We start from the raw sequence: 14771 nt of genomic DNA on the forward strand, positions 1-14771 counted from the left end.
GGAGGAGGCTCACTGGTGAACTGCTGAATGAGGCAGCATGCACTATTGCATGCAGTAAACAAGTATTGTGATCCAGTTCATCATCTTTCAGCCAGGCAGGTTTCGCATTCGTGTACATGGGCAGATTTGTTGTCTTCACACAACATCTACTATTGTTTCTCTTTTGAAAATCAAGTTTAAACAGCCAACGCCAAACATGAAGTAACCAGATACTGGGTCTATTGTACACTCATGTTATAAAACAGACACATTGTAAAAGTTTTAGTGACTTACAGATGGGATTAGACAATGCAGAGGAAGTCTACCAAAAAGGAGAAATGGGCCTTATTTATTTTTAGGTTTACTAATTCACGAGGAGACTTATTTGAACCACATCAGTCCCGCCTTGATGAGTGGGACAGATAATCAATTCAGATATTTTCATAATTTAAAATTTAACTTTCTCACATTGGTCTTGGAAGCAGAGACAAGAGTCACCAACAGCAGTGTTTGAAAAAACAAAAAAAAACAAAGTATTATTATCTAAAAGAAGGACAGCAATTATTTTTTTTAATCAGCTTTTCCCTTTTGTCTACCACAACTGTAATGCTCAACAAGCCTTCTTGCTGTTTGGAACAGTATCTGCAAAAAAAAAGGAAAAACTAAACTTTACTCACTTCCTGAAATCCACTTCTGTTTTCTTAAAGAACAAAGTCCCTGCCAAAGAGCTGCCATAAATTATGTTGTAATAGCTCAGGGATTCTGGTAAAGATCAGACAGAGAGATGAACTTTATTTGAGTGCAGATGCTGTGTCCCGTAACCCTCACACCTCACACACAATGTTATTTATTTGACTGTAGAAGATGCCACGAGAACATTCTATGTTATGACAGAAAGCATTCGGCACCATGAGCGAAGTGAGTTGGGCGTTATTGTAAAGACCCTTTTGAAAAAAAGTCTACACTGAGTCAAAATGAAATAATGCTGCTAATAGTTTCTACATTTCATGGGGAAGTGTTACTTCTGGCGGTTAGATGTCATTTAAATTTTTTTTAGCAAGGTTAAACGCTTTCACTGCAGGATCTTTACAATAATGCCCAACTCACTTCACTCATGGTGCTGAATGCTTTCTGTCATAACATAGAATGTAGAAGTATAGAAACACAGTAGAATTATTATGAAAATCACTAACACGGTTGGGCAAAGAACTAAAAACATTAACACCTTAACCCCATCGCCTATCCCAACACATTACAATATGTTATCAAGGTAAGGTTATATTTAATTTGTTTTAATTAACTTGTCAATGAATGTATATGCTTGGTTTGAAAAAAAAAAAAACATTGTTGAAGGACTGGATCAATATTAAACAATACTGATGCTTTGTGAAAAAAAGAAAGTGTCTGTACTGTTAACCCCTCCTACAAAAGATTTCCTCAAACTAACTGCCTTGGCTTTGAGCTGATGTCACATCATTTCTACATTTTGCTTCCAACATCTCACCCTTTGACATTTTACAAGTAGCAGAAGTAGTTACCTCCCACCGTTTCTAAATACATCTCTGAATTTAGAGAATACATCACACTTTTAGTTATTTTCCATGGGAGTAACACAATGGACTGGATAGTTACTGTTCCACTACTCTTATCAGGTAAGACAAGTTTGTGCCTACAGATTTAGTCTTAACATTGTGAAAAGATGAATTTCAGCTCTGACATTGAAAATATAAATCTGTTATTTGGTTTATTTATATTTTGGGCAGCTCCAAACTGCACAGCCACATTTGTTTTTATAGACAACTATTATTTGTGGTATTTAAACAAAATTCCAGGGAGAAAAGATTGATAACTGTAACCCCACTAACTAGAAAACCATTTTGAGATGATTATTTCCTTATTTCTCATTTAATCCTCTGTAAATTAGACAACCTGCCTCTGCTGTTATACTATTGTAAGCTATGTGAGCAGCTTAAGTTCACCAAACAATACTTTTTTTTTTTTTTAGTTTGAATATCAGAATTCTTTCACAGAAAAACTTCATAAATACACACACACACACACACACACACACACACACACACACACACACACACACACACACACACACACACACACACACACACACACAAAACAATATTCTTGATCGTGGGCCCATAACCACCTGTGGAATAAGATCCTTCATGCATTCATTATATACACACACTTGGGCTGTGCATGGTTACAGGAGAGTGGAGGCTTTGCATTCTCTAGATACACCCTACTTATCTATCCCACTTGCACCATCCCTACAGGCACATTCATTTTCTCTGCAACCGGTGGTTGAGTTTACTTCAGTATATATTAAGTCAAGTCGCAGTTAAGACAGTGTCAAAATACAACAGACATAAGTATACATCTGTGGTCCAGTATTTTCGGTATATCTTGAAGCCACAAAGGCGACAGGAGCCTGACTGAGGCTGTAGAGACTATGAGAAAGAGCAAAACCTCATCAAGATGTAATCTTATTTATGGATATTTTTCAGAAAACAATAACAGCGGAGTTATCACATAATGTTATCGTCAAAAACGTTGAAAAGTCCAGTAAGTTAAAATGTCTCAATATCTACCTAAGGTCTCAGACAAAAGCACTTTGCTATATATTCATACAAAGTCTTGTGACTCTAAAGTCATTGATAACCAAAAAAATATTTTCACATCATATCGGCTACTTTTAGAAAACCTCATGCAGAGGCCAAAGAAGAGGGCATTAACTAGGCAACAAGAATTACTGAATGTCAGGAAATCCTATGTGAAGGCTTGTGTCCAAGAATGGCCTCCTATCTGTTGCTATGGAAAATAGTGTCTTGTCTTTTATGTAATGTCTCAGCTTTTAAAAAACAGAGGATTTATCACAAAGACAAATCAAAAGTAAACAGAAAGGCAGAAAACAGACTCCACAAATGAATAATTGCTGAGAGTCACCATGATCAGAACTTCTTTGACTGTGGTGCTCCCTAGTGGTGTTCAAAAAGGCGGAGCTCAAGTCACACTGCTCCACCCGAAAAATAGACTGACAGGAATAATAGAGACTGTATACATTCTTCAACAAACAAAACCACATTGGATTACAATAATTAAAGTGGCTATAATCCCATCCTTATTTGACACATTGTGGCTTTACGTAAGATAAACAGTGTGGTTCTTTCTTCCTTATTTCTCAGTGTTAAAAGCTGCATTTTGTTTCAATATCGATCCTGTTGCTTGGAAGTCTCTGGGGAACCCTGCTGCAGGTTTTGGCTACCAGGTGGTGCAAAGACAATCAGAGTAAGTCAGATCGTGCAGTTTTAAATGTGTACATCTACCACACACAATATCGCCTGCTTAAAAAAACTTTTTTTTTTTTGCCCCCAAGTGACATCTCTGTTGTGTGCATGCCTCACAGTGATGAGGACATGAGCATGCAATTATATAGAAAAATATGGGGTTTCTTTCACTACTTTGTTATTACCCAGACTCTCAAATGTTTTTCTGGTTTTATTTCCTTAGTTTGCTTGTCAGTGCCCCTCTTGAACAGTACTCAAAAAATGGAAGGGGGCAAATCTATCATTGCACCATTGAAAATTGCCAAATTATGCCAGTTGAAGGTAGGCAACCATTAATTTCTAAATGTCTTGATGGGATGTGCTGAAACTATGACGCTAAAAGCTACTTTACCAACAAACAGTTTCTCAACAGATCTTGGGACACAACCTTGAATGGATCATATGACAGTTGAAGAACACTTTCAATTTTTTAATTAAATAGTAAATGTTACTATATTAGCGATATTGCCAGTGAGATTTAGCCTTAAAATTGTTATTGACTTACTTGCCATTTGCTGAAGTAAAACAGGAAAAATAAGATTACACTTGTTCCAGCTTCCTTTATTTGTGAAGACTTTAGGACTCAACAGTGAAATCAAATTGTGTTTTGCATTTCGTCCCGTTAAAAGTATACGATATACAAAGTAATGTGATAACGGCCATGATTATCAGTTTTACATTACAGTGAGTCTAAATGAAATAATGCTGCTAATAGTTGCTACATTTCATGGGAAAGTGTTTTACTTCTGGTGGTTAGTTGTCACTTAAATTGTTTTTAACAACGGTTGAATGCTTTCACTGCAGTGCCGGCGTTTGCAGTCAATATGTCTCTCGGTTTGACAATGAAAAGTGATGACGGAACACAAAACACGATGGTAAGTTAGTAAGCTGCTGAAATCTCCGGCACATTGTTAATATCAATTAAAGTTCAGAGGTCAGTCAAAATCAATTTCACCTCTATGCGCTAGTAAAAACCTCTGCTTGCAGCCTCAATAAGGGGCAGGAAATTAATCATTTACCTGTTAATCAAGATTTAACTTTGTTTCCTTACAGGTATGTGGCCCGACCATCCCGAAGGACTGTAAAAGTATCACCCTGTACAACGGTGTGTGCTTTCAGATAGACAATGCTAACCAGTTTGGACTTCCTGTACCTTCTTCTGCTGAAGGTAACATTACATTGTGTTTGTAAAAATGCATCCATATAATGAACTAATACTGAATTAAATTGAATACATTTTTAAGGAAGCTGGAAATAGTAAAACAAACTTTGGCTTCAAAATTTGTTGAATAAATAAAAGTCACTCACAAGTTATGTTGTCCTACGTGTCTTGTTGATGAATGCAACAGGATGAGTTGAGATAAGGACTGAATTTAAATTACACATTTATCCTATATGCTAAACCTATTTTCAACAATATTTTAACATCTGGCTCAACTTCAGAGTAGAAAGTGATGGAAAAACACATGATTTCAATGAAATAAAGATTCATTTAATATCCATTTTGCAAAATACTGAGCTTCCTCCTAAGGGAAAGGCGTTGGTGCAATTTAAAAAAAAAAAAAAAAAGAACATTTCTTAAGTTAAGAGAAGTCAATGCAAATTTTGAGATAAAAAATAATTGTATTTAAAGCTAAATCTTTGACATGTAGTAACACCTCTACAAGCAGTTCAAGATAAAAAAAAAAAAAACTTTAAAAAAAACTTTGATAACTTCGAACTTGGATAACCATCGATTAGCTTGCTTCTCTTTTTAAATTTGTATAATCACAAATTTTTTATAATTTCCAACAATATGAACACGTTTTAAATTTAGCATCAAATATAATTACATTTACAGACAGAAAGCAAAGATTAATGATGTAGTCAGTACAGTAAATGCAGGTATACTGAAAGGCTTCATGAGGAAATTAAAAGAGAAGTCTGTATTTTAAGTCCATTTACTGAGAATTTACTGAGAGTGTGTTTGTTGCATAATAGGACACAATATGATATTTTGAATTTTTTTCAAATTATTCAAATTTCTGATTAATGTCTTTGGCAGGGTGCCCAGCGCAAGCAGACATTGCCTTTCTGTTGGACGGTTCAGGCAGCGTCTCAAGCATAGATTTTCAGACAATGAAAAGTTTTGTGAAAAAGCTGGTGCAGACATTTCTGTCAAAAGAAACGCAGGTGAGGGATTGTGGCACCGCTATCAGTTAAATCGTAGCACAGACACAAAATAATGCAACCATTTGCAGTTATTTCTATGACTGTTAAATATTCACATTTTACACTTTTTCTCCCTTTTTTCAGTTTTCTATCACCCAGTTCTCCAGGTCGCCCGATATCCATTATTTCTTTGATACTTTTTTTACATCTGGATCATGGGAGTCAAACATTCATAGAATATATCAACACGGAGGCGCAACATTCACAGCTAAGGCCATCAACTATGTTGTGTAAGTGCTGTCATGATATTTCCAAGGGGCTGATGACATCATCATTCTTTCCAATGAATTTGACAACACTGTGTGAACTTTTATTCTGATTAATGCAACTCCTTTCAATAGAGGCACTGTTTGCACTTGTATTGAATTAAAGACTTCCACACGGTGTAGCAGCCAAGACTACATTTAAACCAGAAGAGCTAAATTTGGAAAATTATACTTGCATTACTTAGATAAATCACACACATCTGGAAACACAAACTATAAACATCCATCAAAGTAAAATCACAGTAATGTTGATGGGAATGCTGCTTAAAAAAAGGCATTTTGAAGTAATATTATAAGAAAACATTACAAAATGCCCAATAAAGGTGTATTGAAATTAGATTTTTCTTTTGACAGCCAACACGTTTTCGATCCAAACAGAGGGTCCAGATTAAATGTAAAGAAGGTCTTGATCGTCATTACTGATGGAGTCTCTAATGACTATGCTAATTTGCCAGGAGCAATACGCTTAGCTGAGCAAAAAAACATTGTTCGATTTGCTATTGGGGTAAGTAGTACAGTTAATCAATTATAGTTAGACTGTGTTTTTCAGTTTTGACACTACAGTGTCACATGATGCTATTTGATTAATTTAAAATTTTGTCTCCCTCTTCTGCCAGTGAGAGTAATTACAAAAACACTGTGCATACATCATGTAGTGGAAACTGGAGGAAAAATGTCTTCGTACATCAATGACTTATTTCACGATCTAAATTTTATCCATTTGGAAAGTGTAGAAGAGCCACATGATTAAATCATTTTACCTTCATTCAAAATAGCAAAGGGCTAAACTTGAAATTACCTGGCTTAGCCGGTGAAAGTGTCTACTGGCCATAGAGCATGCTTAGTACTAGCCAGTGCGGGAATGTCACACCAGACATCAGATTTAAAAACTCATTATGTGAAGTACGGAGAGATATATGTGGTGGTGATAGGATTAATCCGCAATGTGTGAACTCGTTTGACTTGAATGTAATGGAGGTTCTCTTATATGTAAATGTATATAAACTACTAAATAAATGACTAAATAAATGACAAAGCCCAATTGTAGATGGAAAACCCTGTTTTTAAACTAATTAGGATGTACTGCAGGCCTGTTATCTAGCATTTAGTTTCTGGCAGGTTTCACAGTCAAGAAAATGTCCATTAATTTGACAGCAATTAATACAGATAAATAATAATTAAAAAAAAATAACCATTGTACCTTATAAGACATATAGCTAAAAGCTTCAGTTTTTGATCTGTTTTTAAACAAATCTCTTTGCACAGTAAAGTATCTCCAAATTTTTTTTTTCAACAATCCTAGGTGGGGAGCGCATTTAGTGACAATAAAGCAAAACGGGAACTGGACACCATTGCATCGTCTCCCCCAGAAAAACACGTGTTTCAAGTGCAGAGCTTTGACGCACTTGAAATAATAAGGCAGACTCTGCAGGACAGAATCTTCTCTATCGAAGGTGCATATGTAAACTTGCTGTAACAACTTTGATTATTGTCGAAATTCCTGTAAATGTTGTTGTTCCAAAAAGTAAACAATTAGTTTCTCATTTCAAGAAGAACATTCTCTGTCAGCAACAAACAGCAAACAATCATTGGCAATTACTACTCGAAGCTACAATTAAATTTTGTATCTATACACTGTTTCAGCATGAACTTGCAAATTGGATTTTTTTTTTTTATTCAGTCTGCCTCCGAAATGCTCATTAATTTATTGTTACAGGATCTCAAACCGGTGGCGAGTCACTGAAAATGGAAATGTCTCAAGGAGGATTCAATGTGGCGTTTGTACCTGGGGTAACTAAACTTACCGGGAACTCACTGGACAGTATAGTCTTAGAAAAACAGAAACACAAATAACCCGCATCAACCTTTACATCTGAAAAGCAAACCGTTTTAAAGTAAACAATTCTGATTTAAAATGTTTCTGATTACATCGCAGGGAATTCAGATGGCTACTGTAGGTGCCAACCAGTGGAAAGGAGGCTATATGCAATACAGCAGTACGGGCCAGAAGGTGAGCTCATATGAGCCAGAGAATATGAAGCCTGACAGTTACCTTGGTAAGAATATTACAGTAATTACAAACCAACACAAGCACATGTGATCATGTAAATGAACAGCTCTACTGCAACCCTTTCTCTAATCTTTTGAAAATGACAAAATTGACCGAAATAACAAATAATTTTACAACCCACAGTTACATGTTAAATTAAAGTGATATCTGGTGTTCGTATAAACAATGAAATAGAAGATGAAAAGTACTTCAGATGACGGCGGTACAGCAGTGGTGCAGTAGGCCGTTGTTTGTGTCAATTTTTCCAACTGAAAAAAAAAACTGCTTTTTTTAAAACTGGGTTTACTGTTGCCATGATGACGAAGGTTGCCTAACGCTCCGCCTGACTATTGTTCAGAGCAAGGGTTTGTTTCAGTGCACAACATACGGTAAATGGTGGTAAATGCTGATTGGTTAAAGGCTGCACCAATAGTTTTAAAATGAACCCCGAGGTCGACACCTATTGGGATGCAACAACTAAAAACAATCCCCAAAGGAGTGTGGCCAGACACGATATTCCCGGAGTGAAGTTGGGTCTGGAAAACCAGGTTACCAGGAGACCGCTGTTCACTTCCTTTCTCCAACCATGAGTCAGGATAATGTTTTTAAAACACCGTTTACTGTTGCCATGACGACAAAGGTTTGCAGACTGTTAATTTTAGAAAGTCCTAAATATAACCCAAACCATTATCCTTCCCCAACCAAGTGGGTTTTTTTTTTGTGACTCACCGGAGGAGCTAATTTAAGACACACTTCTGTGGGTTGTAACAAATTCATGATTGTTGAAATATATAGTTTTCAACTGTGTTCCCTGCAAAGGTAATGATAATGATCTTCTAATTAATGCCTAAAAAAAAATCAGCAAAATATACATAAGTTGTCTACTTTGTCTAAAAATACCAGGTTACTCCATGGCAGTTGCCGAAACCCCACAAGGCACACTGACAGTTGTTGGTGCTCCAAGGTATCAACACAAAGGAGTTGTAATGGCTGTTTACAGAGTTGAATCCACCCAAATGATTGAACCTTTTCCGTGGCAGGTATGCATTTAAACTAAGACTGACGGTGCTAAAAAAACAAAACAACATAAAACATATTAAAATGATTTTCATAAGTAACAATTGTTGTCTTTCTTACTGCAGTTCTTTTAATTGATAACATATTGCATTTTTAGACCGGTGAATATTTTGGGGCAGAGGTTTGTGCCATGGACTTGAATTCTGACGCCACCACTGACCTTATCCTCATATCTGCCCCGATGTACATGGACCCCGATAGAGAGGGAAGGGTTTACGTTTGCAGATTAATCCGTTTGGTAAATGACAGTTATATCTGTTGCTATTAAACTGATATATATGTTTATTTGTCCCCTTTTTAATAACCATTCACTCTCGTCCTTGTATTTTCACCAGAATGTCGAGTGTCATTTTGATGATCCATTAGTACTAAGAGGAGCTGCGTCTGAAAATGGTAGGTTTGGGTCTTCTCTTGCCGTGCTACCTGATCTAAACAATGATGGACTCAGTGATTTGGCAGTTGGAGCACCTTCAGAGGATGATGGTCAAGGCAGCGTCTACATATTCCACGGTGAAGGACAAAGAAGTATCAGTCATACTTACTCACAGGTGAGCGACGCCAATGAAGTACAAAAGAATATTAAACACATCCACTATGTAAGGTCTTTTTTCACTGTAACTAAAATTTATACGAGTTGCTGCTTGATTTATCACAATATTACAGAGAATTGCTGGTTCTGAAGTTCGGTCAGGACTGAAGTACTTTGGCAGGTCGATCAGTCCGTTGTCGTTTGACCAGAGTGGTGACGGGCTGCCTGACTTAGCGGTGGGTTCAAAGGGGACAGTTGTCTTACTCAGGTAAATCCAATACCCTGATAATGCAAAAAGATTGTGTATGGTAATTTTACCGTTTTTGTCAACTTGTAACCTTAATAGTTTGTCAAATTTTAGCTTTGCAATGTATGTAGAGCGAAGGAAAGGTTAGAAAATTGTGAAGTCTAGTTACTAATTTTGGTTAGTCCACCAATTGTTTCAGGTAGCCCAGACCACTTGTCAGTTTGGTATTCTGTTTGATGATTAACCACAAAGCCAAAGGTTGTTCACATGTATTTTCCTACTATGTCCATTTCCAGATCAAGGCCTATAGTAATGGTAGAAGCTACGATGTCATTCCAACCAAACCTAATCCCAACTAAAAATCCAGACTGCTCAATGCCATTCGAGAATATAGCGAGCATTTGCTTTACCATGAGCAGACATTCCTCAGTTGCAACAGGTACCTCATTTTCTAAACCACAGAGCCATTGCTCATCCATTTACATTTTTGTATGTCATTTCATTTGTCACCTTTAAATGAAACTCTGATCAATTACAGCTCAAGCAAGGATTAATTATACTTTAACATTGGACGCCACTCGCAAGGCCCCGAACAACCGAGCCTACATCAGAGAGAAACAACGAGAGGAGACCAAATCTGTTACTATTGATCTAACCCGACCATGGTGCTTCAAAGCCAAATTCTATGTTGAGGTAAAACATAATGTCGTCAGTAAATAGGAGCAAGAGAGTTTAAATTTGCCAAACAAAAATACAATTTTATTTTTCTCATTTTGTTTTTAAAAGTCCTGAAAAATCGAATCAAAACCAACCATAAGAACCTTGAGAAATCCATTCTTATAATCAAGACCTTTTCTTGCAGGCCTGTCCAGATGATGCTCACAATCCACTTTCCAATGAGCTCAAATTCACCTTTGATGGTTTACCCTCTAACAAGAATCTCAGACCCAGTCTCGCCGAGCAGGCTCAAACAACAACCTTTCATCCTGCAAGTAACTTAAAGATACCATATTAACTGAACAACAAAGTATAGTCTGTACGAAGATATGAAAACCAGACACTTCTTTTTCTGAATAATGTGATGGTTGCAACATTATGGACTTGATGGATTTTACGTTGTACCATTCGACGAGTTCTGCAGTCCTATGACATGTCCAGGAATAATCATGAATCATTAACAATGTTCAAATGTAATTACTTTGTGAGCAAAAACAATTTACATCCTACTCTCTTCCACAGTTAGGGTTTGAGATCAACTGTGGAACTGACAACAAATGTGTAGATGACCTGAATGTGGACTTAAACTTCACCGGGTGAGACCCAGTTATAAATGCAGAGCTTTGCTGGCGTGTGGGGTCACGTTTGAATTTTCTTGATGACTTTCTACACCAAGACTGATTTCCATGTTCTTGAATTGCTTTTCTTTTAGTTTTTGGATTCAACACAGACTACTAAAAACACAAGCACTAGGGCTATAGTTATGCAAAAGTTTGGCAAATGACATATTTTGGTCTATTTTTATACAAAAACAAAACCTCAGTAAAGAGACTTTAAAAGAATAATAGTTATTCTAATGTTAATGTACTGTTAGATGCAGTGGCTGTATTTACTTTTTCCACCCTTAAAAAAAATCTGTATTTTTTTTTCTTAGTGAGAAAAATTCTACATTGAAAAAATGGCCGTAGCAAGGCTGTACTTTTCCTCTACCTTCATTCTTGTCTTTCCTCATAATCTGTCAGATCCGTCGAGGTTAGAGTGGGCATTGATGAGCTTTTGGATGTCACAGTTGCACTGAAGAACAGAGAGGAAAACTCCTACAACAGCCGTGTTGTTCTCACATACCCAGCTGGGCTCTCCTACAGGAAGTTCACAATGCTCCAAGTAAGGCATCGAGATCAAGTCTGATCAGCTGCTCTTTCATTCCATGCAGCACTTACTTTTGTTTTTTTAATAAAAGGGAAGAATTGAGTGCAACTCCTTGGACAGCGAAGGTGGCTTATCACGAGGAAGGACAGACTGCACGGTTGACAAGCCCATTTTCAAGGGCGGCAGTGAGGTTAGTTTATTATACAGAAAGATCTCATCTCACTGCTGTGCAGACCGATGGGCCAAGAGAAGAGTCAAGATAATCCCTCTCATTCATTTCATTTTAGGCTTTCTTCATCGTCTCCTATGGGATCAAAACCGACAGTGAACTTGACAGCAGGATCTTTGTCACTGCAAATGCCACCAGGTACAGTTCATCTGCTGCATACTGTGGATGTGGTAGTCCTGCTTTAACTTGGAAGATTCATTTTACTTCTCGGTTTCAGTGGGAATCCGGAGCACTCCACTGCAAGTGAACACTACAAAAACAAGTTGATTGATGTGAAGTACAGCATTTTTATGACAATCGAAAGGTCAGTGTTGTTCCAGTTGAAACAATAGAAATGGTTGAATTATATATATGAATTATATATATGAATATATATATATAATTATATAATATTAAATGAATGTTTAAAATGTCTGTTCAGCGTCCTCAGCTACAGCAATTTCACTTTCGGGAAGAATAATTTGCAGACACCAGTCCAACAATCAATCCGGGTAAAATATGACTTCATATTTTAATATCAGTGGTATTTTTAAGATCATTGCCTGATTTCAGACTTCTTAACATTTGATTATCTTCTGAGGTACTATTCTTATGTTTTCTCCCCTTCTTTTAGGTTACAAATGACATCAGGGCGCTGAATTTCACCACGGTGATCAAGGTACCAGTGAAGCTCGGTGATAAAGACATTTGGGTGGATTCGAGCCTGCTGCAGGTAATAAAATGCAGTTGTAGAATAGATGGATGTGGTAAAACGAGGAGCCATTGAACTGACATAAATCAGCTCCGTTTCAGATTCCAGACTGTCAAAGAGGCAAAGATGAAGAACCTGTCGTCAAAGATTTTGTTGCTCAGATACAGACAAGTAAGATAGTGGTAAGTAGGCACTCAAATTTACCAGTAAAAACTTAAATGAAATATTAGGACAAGCACATCAAACCGCATAACAGATCTCTGGGCATTCAGTCTTCTTTTATTCTCCCACAGAACTGCTCTGTAGCCAGGTGCAAAGTGTTCAAGTGCAACAGGTTCATGGGAAGACTGGAAAGCAAGATGTACAATATCTCTGCCAACCTTAGTTCAGGATGGATAGAGCAGGTAATTGATGTGTAGTAGATGATCAGTGCTAAATTGAGACATATTTTGATTGACAACTGGACCTGACTATATAGTGGTAAAATATCTTGGTTAAATCTTCAGAGATAATAATTTTATTTTTACCATTGTTTTTATGGTATGAATTTACCACAAAAAGTTATATTTAAACGCTTGTCCTGTTTCATTTTGTCCCCCTCAGATTGGACTTCAATCTGCCAAATTCCTCCTGACCAGCACGGCCAGTCTGGAGTACGATAAACACAATTACATCTTCTTTTCAACAGGGTCTAATAACAATCCTCCTGTTCACAAGGTGAGTGCACATCACATTCTCTTAATTAGGTAAAAAAAAAAAAAATTAAATTAAAAATTTTTTTTTTTTAAATTTGTGTGTTTGAATTTGATCTGCATTTTGTCTCTTCACATCTTAGGTTGTGGCTGAAGTAGAAGTGTATCCTGAACCAGATTTCACCACAGCGATTGTAGGAGGATCCCTGGGAGGTCTGGCTTTACTGGCTTTACTCACTGCTGGCCTGTATAAGGTGAGACACACGACGCACTTTCTCAATTTCGCACGCAGCTTTATGAAGGACGAGAAATCATTACTGTAAAAGGTGGTCAGTGAAAATAAATAGATGCAGCGTTTTTGCATTATGAAATATGTGCTCTACAGTTATTCTCTCATCTGGTTTGGTGATGATGAGACTCTAATGTAGCATTGCAGTCGTTTTATATAACTTTCTTTTTTTTTTTTCCTCTTAGGCTGGATTCTTCCGGAGTAACTTACAACAGATGATCACTGAAAATGCTGACGCAGCGAGTCCAGGGGCTGACGGAGGTGCACCCACTCCAGAATAAACAACATAAATTAGTTTATACACACACACACACACACACACACACACACACACACACACACACACACACACAGCTACATTAAGATTGAATGCATTTGTATGAATAGCTTACTGACTGTAGCTGAGCAAAAAAAAATAAATAAATAAATTGTGTTTTAGTGTTTTATATCATAAATGTAAAATGTATAGCATCTCAAGTTTTTAAGGGATGAGCATAGCTTTATGGATGAAATATCCCTGCCACAGCTTTTATTAATTCCATTAAAAAGTAGCTTGATTGTGTCTGAAATCACTCCCTCACCCACTCATTTACTATGTCAGGAGGTTCCTAAATGTCAAGATCCCAACAAAGGGTAACAAAATAAATTATAGGGATTCATGTAAATTTCCTTTTGAGGGAGTAAAAAAAACAGGAAAAAAAAAACAGTTGTAAATTTTGAGGATGCTAAAAATTATTCAAATAAAACAGTCCAAGCAGCAAAAAAATGATCATCAATGAACTACTCGCATCGCTCACATGCATCCTATGACAAGGGATCACAATCAAAACACAACAAAAGAAAAAAAGTTGGGACTTGATCTACTATGTAGTTGACTCTGCACAGCACAGAAATTCCGGTTACAGGCATTATATGGACCAGAGAATTTACACTGAGATTTGGGATATTTAAAATAAAACGGTGCAGGGCAAACGTAGTGTCCTATAATACATGGGGAGTTATTTTTGAATGCAGCCCAAATTATCCAGACGTGTGATGTAATGTGGCAGGAGCTTTGGATTTTTGTTTTCTTTTCAAAGTGACTGTAGATTGTCTTGATCCACACTGTTTAGTAGTTTTATTGCTGGTCTACAACAAAACATTTCTGCATTATTATTATTGCTGCAAACTTTGTGTGTACATTTGTAGAATTTATTGTTTGTACAGCATCAGTTTGAATCTAGTTTTCATCAGATAATGTACTGAAACACAATGTGGTATGCTTAAAAGATGCTTGCTTATAAAGAAAATGGCAGTATTTGATA

General features: G+C 36.7%; 1 protein-coding gene across 1 annotated transcript; it reads left to right on the plus strand.

The window, feature by feature from the left end:
• The first annotated feature begins 1457 nt into the window (after positions 1-1457).
• On the plus strand, positions 1458-13895 carry LOC138202024 (integrin alpha-M). The gene is made up of 30 exons (XM_069155676.1): positions 1458-1631; positions 3180-3282; positions 3505-3602; positions 4125-4195; positions 4374-4488; positions 5365-5492; positions 5616-5761; positions 6152-6302; positions 7101-7251; positions 7515-7588; positions 7734-7854; positions 8751-8887; positions 9022-9162; positions 9260-9472; positions 9588-9721; positions 9997-10139; positions 10239-10393; positions 10563-10688; positions 10940-11013; positions 11440-11581; positions 11658-11756; positions 11854-11933; positions 12013-12099; positions 12217-12286; positions 12409-12507; positions 12588-12668; positions 12780-12890; positions 13090-13203; positions 13322-13432; positions 13653-13895. The coding sequence occupies exons 1-30, from the start codon at positions 1595-1597 to the stop codon at positions 13746-13748; spliced, it is 3408 nt and encodes a 1135-aa protein (XP_069011777.1). The 5' UTR covers positions 1458-1594; the 3' UTR covers positions 13749-13895.
• Positions 13896-14771: the final 876 nt, after the last annotated feature.

This window comes from Embiotoca jacksoni, unplaced genomic scaffold (assembly GCF_022577435.1).
Source record: "Embiotoca jacksoni isolate LCO1_2020_lvr unplaced genomic scaffold, fEmbJac1.0.p SCAF_20, whole genome shotgun sequence".
In the NCBI taxonomy this organism is placed as follows: Eukaryota; Metazoa; Chordata; class Actinopteri; family Embiotocidae; genus Embiotoca; species Embiotoca jacksoni.